This window comes from Thalia democratica, chromosome 1 (genome assembly GCF_965202585.1).
Source record: "Thalia democratica chromosome 1, ktThaDemo2.hap1.1, whole genome shotgun sequence".
Lineage (NCBI taxonomy): Eukaryota > Metazoa > Chordata > Thaliacea > Salpida > Salpidae > Thalia > Thalia democratica.
In genome coordinates this window covers 18,157,544-18,163,822 of record NC_139165.1, presented here as the reverse complement: position 1 = coordinate 18,163,822, position 6,279 = coordinate 18,157,544, and the positions used below count along the sequence as shown (strand labels likewise).

Sequence of the window (6,279 nt, the reverse complement as noted above, 5' to 3'; positions counted from 1 at the left end):
ACTTATGTGAACTAAGGACCAATGGGAACAGCAGGCTTGCCAATAAAGTTACTTATTCTAGTGACCTTTTTTGCATAATCAAAAAAAAGACCAATGAAACTTGTCATGAGACAATTTATTCCAGCAAACTAAACAATATAAATTTCACTTAATTCTAAGCCAATAAAGTTACTTATTCTAGTGACCTTTTTTGCATAATCAAAAAAAAGACCAATGAAACTTGTCACGAGACAATTTATTCCAGTAAACTAAACAATATAAATTTCACTTAATTTTATTGAATACGTCAAATTATTTATTTGAGTTTCTTCTTTTGGCTTAGATGATATGTTCTACAAACAAAAATTACGAATTAAGATATTTTACGATAAAATTTTAATTGACATGTTTATTCCAGTACACTAAACAAATATAAATTTCACTAAATTTTATTGAATACGTCAAATTATTTATTTGAGTTTCTTCTTGGGACGGAGGTGGTTGGTCCTTCCGCATTTCTTCTTCCTGCAGTTGGTGGCACGCGGGTGGAGGCGAGCATAGCATCTGTGGAGAAATGTTCAAGTTTTAATATTTTGGTATTAATATAAATGTTTAAATATTTATATAGCAGTTTTTTTATTAAAATCTGGCCACATCAGAACGCAAAAGGGCTGTTGCATTCATGCTGATTTTGATTTCATATTATATGTGTGAAATCATCATGTGTGGCTGATTTAGAAATTTATTTCAATAATTAATTAAACTAGTAACTTAGTTAAATATTAAGTTTAGAATCAATAGTGAAAATTGCATACAGTTATTTAACTTAATTGGATACACAAAAAACAAAGCAATATTTGTGAAAAATTTTACAACAAACATTATTTTTTACATTTAAGATGAAATAAAATATAAGTTTCATAATAATTTGTACTGGTAGACCTTACATTTTAAATATCAAAATATGTAAAAAATAAGTGCGTTAAGTAGAAGCCAAATGAAACTTAACTTTTTCATTTAATAACACTTAAAATAAAAGCATTTTTTTGTTTTAATTATTTAGTAAACATCAAGTAGTAAATTTAAAAGGCTACAAATAAACACAGAAAATTTGCAAATTGTAAACATTAAAATAAAAAAAACATATCATTTTCCATTAAGAGCAAAACAATACAATATTTTAAATTTACAAACTTAATTAAAAAATTATTTAAAGAAAATTCAAGTATGTTTACACAAAACACTAAATAAATAATTTTATCATAAAATGTTTAGTATATTTGTATTTATAACCTTAATATTAAAGCAGGTCATGTATATTGAAAAATATGTCATGAATGCTTAAAAGCATAATACTGCTGTAATAAATTATTTTGCCCGGGCGCACAAAAATATCAACATTGAATAATGGTTTGAGTATTAATGGGTAAATAGTTAATGGTAAATCAATAACTTTAAAACCATAACTTTATAAACTATGACATGTATATTATATATACATACTTTTTAAAAAAGTTATAATGACCTTAATATTGTGCAAATAATTGCAAGCTTTGCACAATAATTGGAATTCTTAAATTTTTGTTATAAACTTGAAATATTTGTTTGGACTCTTTTTTTTAAGTTTTTTTGTTAAGTTGTAGTCTTATAAACTTTTAATAATTCTCAGTTAAAGTTAATGGTTGTTTTATGTGATCAGTTTTTTAACTTTCAACATAAATTAACTATATGATATTTAAACTCAAGTTTACTCTAAAATCATAAGCATATGATATAGAATCTATCTATCATAGAATCTGCTAGATTATATATAAAAAAAATACTTTGATTTTCTTTTAAGACTGAAGTTTTCATTAAATATAGATTACAGCATTATGAAAAAAGGTTATACTTATATCTTAGTATACTTAAGTTAGTGCTATTATAAAGGTCTGATTTTATGTGGCATAAAATATATCTTTTACATAGTTTAAATGGATTGATAAAAAACTTTTTTTAAGATAAAGTTGAATAGGACTTAACTTAAATTAACTTATCTTATTACTAATAAATCAGTTACTTCATTTAAACATATGTAAACCTTTAGACATTAAATAAGTTAAGATCAAAATGTAAAAATTAAGCTCAAAAATTGATTATGAACTATTTAAACTAATGGTAACAATTTTAGGTATCAAAGATTTATTAAGGCCATAGGGGGGGGTGGGGGTATAAGCCATTTTTTGACCAAAAATAACATATAGACTTATATTATAGTAAATTTCATAATCTTTCAGATGCTTTTTTTAGATTTTAAAAATATTAAGTAAGTTTTTTTTTATGACCGGTTATATAAAGGGTTGTCTTTATAAAGGGTATAATAAAGGGTAACTTTAAAGCCGTTTTTCTCGAGTTTTTAAAAACGGGCTTTAAAATCTATCTTCTCCTTCATTTTTCAAGCAATCTTCTTCAAATTTTCAGGAATTGTTCCTTACATTATGAGAAAAAAAAGTTATTTGTGAATTTTAATAATTTTAAAAAATATAAATTTTATGACAGAAAAAAAAAAGTGATTTTTTATCAAAAAATTTTTTTTTTCAATAAAAGGTATTTTTACTTAAAATTTTTTAAAGTCACAAATAACGTTTTTTTGTTATTGTATAAAGAATAGACTGTGAAAGTTTGAAGAAGATTGCTTAAAAAATGAAGGAGATAGATTTTGAATGCATTAGTCTTTTTTCGCGTTTTAGTTTTTCTTTCCCCATAAGGAACCTGTTATGCGGCCCGACTTTGGCCGGTCATATCTCAAAAACTAATTCGAATTTTTAAAAACGGTAAAAAGCAACTTGAAGCTTAGTAAAAACTCTATAAAATAAGATCAACTTGTAAAAAACATGGCCTACCCCCCCCTATGGCCTTAAACTGAAGTTTATTTATGTTAGTATAACACCTTAAAGGAACATACAGTGAAAAATAATATAAGCAATAAAAATCAACTTACATATGGAACTACTAAACAAGAGATACTTAACAAAGTACAAGACAACTTAAACTAATATGTAATAAAATCAAACAATACAAAAAAGTTAGATACTTTCAAAAACAATTTAAGCAACATTTTTTGAAAAAGGTTACTTAAAAGTTTTTCTATATAAGTGTTAAACGGTTCAACTAATACTCACTTGCGGCAGATCATCTTGTCGCAGTTGTACTTCTGCGCAAGAATCCTCAGAGATGGCTCGATGACACCTCCCCTCAGTCTGAGCACAAGATGAAGGGTGGACTCCTTCTGGATGTTGTAGTCGGACAATGTGCGTCCATCTTCCAATTGCTTTCCGGCAAAGATCAGACGTTGCTGGTCTGGTGGGATACCTGTGTGAAAAGAGTAATATTTACTCATCTTGGTATGATTTTATGCATGTGTAACGCAAACTAGTCACTTATTTTATTTATGATTAGTAGGTCCACATTAATGGAAAACATTGGAGGAAAACTTTTATATTAAAATTTTTGTGTATACAAAAACGTAATAAGCTTTTAAGATAGATTTTCAGTGATGAGGTTAGGTTCCTTATTGAGAGGAGAAAACTGAAATGGTGGATAAAATTGAGTAAATTTTCAAAAAGTCAAAATATTACTTGCAATATTTAATTAAAAATATGTTAAACATGTTTAAAAATTGGTAAACTTTTGACTGTGTTCAAAAATTAAAGCTTTTTCTAGTTTTTTTTTAATGGTTAAATCAGATTTGGTTAAATATTGCAAGGAACATTTATGAAAATTTTAGTTCAATAGAAAGAAAATTTTTATTGGTTTTTATCTTTTTAGTTTCTGTTTTCTCCTTTCATCTGAAATCTATGATTCTCTCAAGTTAACTTTGTCACAAAAATCTGTTAAAATATGTAAAAAGCAACTTGTAGTTTAGTTGAAGTTCTATAATAAAACAATGTTGTTTAGAAAATCACTAACCCCTCACAGCCTATTTTATAGCCTATTTTATAACCTAATTTTATAAAACTAATTAAATAACAATTCAACAGCTATATTTTATACTATTTTTTGACAATAACATAATTTTCACATAAGAAGAATACAATTTATTTATGTGACCTATTAGAATTGAAGTGTATTAATATAAATTTAAGTGATAGACAAACATTACTTCAGTTTGAGGTATTACAAATTAATTTTAGAAAAAATGTTACAACCCACTATTTATTTAAGTAGCTAAAAAATCATCAACATTTAGTACATTTCTACTACTTATTTTAATCATAAATTTTTAGTACTTAACAGTTTTATTAAAATTAAAAATAAAATTTAGTAAAACAAAACTGGAATGAAAAAATATAATAAATTGTAGATTATTACTATTTGTATATTTTAGGTTAAGTAAATAACCTTTGGGACTTCCAAGTTTTTATACTTGGTAAGTCTAATAAATGGAAATTATTGTTTGCTTATAAATATAAAATTTTATATGTAGAATGTAAGCTGCAAATCAGTAAGATATGATACAAATAGTATACCACACAATGGTTCTGCAGCTAGTATTAATTTTGCATAATTCTGGCCAAAATTTACACATACAAGTAAAATTGGAATCCGTTATGCCCATAGAAATAAAAGATAAATAAATCAAACAAATTTATATTTAAAAATTATTAGAAGTTTCTTGCTACTCACATATACAAGTTTATTAACTATTTTTTTAATGAATACAAATACAAATATTCAACATTTTCATACAAATTTCATGGTCCCATATATTCTTAATTTTTTGTTTAAATAAGTTTCCTTCATGATTTTCACATAAAAACTATAGATCAAGAAAAAAATATGATTGTTTTGTAAATAAAAAATATTCCTATATGATGTGAATTGTAGTAAACATACTTTCATTTACATATTACTAATCACTATATAAATTTGGAACTATACTTATTTTTCATTGATATTTTGCAGTATTTTTACAGAAGTGTACTTTTATAATTATTTCTGACACATACATATTTTTATTCTTTGATATTTAAAGACAAAATTAAAATTCATTTAGCAACAGCCCTAGGGTCTCTTTGAGTCAAAAAACTGAATAAAACTGAGTAAAACTGAATAACACTGAGTTTCACAAAAAACTGAGTTTCACAAATTCCTAAAAAAATCAAATAAATAAAAACTCAAACCTAACAAATCTTTACGCAATCAATTAAGTTCAAATTTTAAAATCATTAGTTATAAAACAACAAAATATTGAAACTGGGACAACTAAACTTTATTCAAGATCGATAAAATAACTCAACTAAGGTTTTCAAAACTATTAATATTAAAACTATTTGGATTTTTATTTAAATCAAATTGGTTTAGTCATCCAATTCAAACTAGCCGGAGTTATCCGGAAATTTAAAAAATTTCACTGTCCTTAAACTGAATATCCTGATTGTGTGGCATTTTGGCTACCCACATTAAAGTAAAAAATTAATTGAACAATTGTTTATGAAATTCAAATGAAAAAATAACTACTGCTATAACTAAAAGTTTTTTTATATACAAATATGTGGTAACTATTGACTTAGGATGTTTATACTGGATTTTTGTTTAAATTTAAATTTTTAACCCAAACACATAAGTTAAAGTAGAAACACAATTACTGTCAATGATAATAGAACTAAAAATTTAAGTCAAATTTTATGCTTGATAAGTAAATTAAATATAACAAATATTGAAATATTACAAACCTTCTTTGTCTTGGATCTTGGCCTTGACATTTTCAATGGTGTCGGAAGCCTCGACTTCCAAGGTAATGGTCTTACCCGTGAGGGTCTTTACAAAAATCTGCATTTTTAGTGAAACTACTTAATAAGCAGCTGTAAAAAATAAGTAATAGTTAATAGTTAAAGCCTTAATATGTCTATCTGATTATTTACTGCTTTTAAATGAATAAAACATGGTATAGTATTTTGCTTAGTAAGTATCAGTACTAAAAATACTAAAATAAAAAGAAAAACTGACCAAAATATTACTTAAAATATGACAATCAGTAAAATTTACATTGTAACTGTTACATTGTAAGTAAATGTTACAATATATTCAAAATAGTTGTATATATACAGAATTTAGTGTAGTAGTTTGATCCATTAAAAACTCAAACATGGTTGCCACTCATCAAGCTAAGAAAATTTTCCTGACTTTTCCTGACATTTTCCTGACTTTTTACCAAAATTTTCCTGACTTTTCTAAATCAAGCTCTTAAATTAAACATATTCTAAAATACATAATCTAACACTTTAAACTATATAAAGCTTCCAATCTAACTTTAATACA

General features: G+C 25.1%; 1 protein-coding gene across 1 annotated transcript; it reads right to left on the bottom strand.

The window, feature by feature from the left end:
• Positions 1–412: 412 nt before the first annotated feature.
• LOC145849238 (ubiquitin-ribosomal protein eL40 fusion protein) lies at positions 413–5,824 on the bottom strand. The gene is made up of 3 exons (XM_082954380.1): positions 5,694–5,824; positions 3,141–3,330; positions 413–543 (listed from the first exon to the last, which is right to left on the bottom strand). Exons 1-3 carry the CDS (start codon positions 5,794–5,796, stop codon positions 450–452), a joined length of 387 nt encoding a protein of 128 aa, XP_082810506.1. The 5' UTR covers positions 5,797–5,824; the 3' UTR covers positions 413–449.
• Between the last annotated feature and the right edge of the window lie 455 nt (positions 5,825–6,279).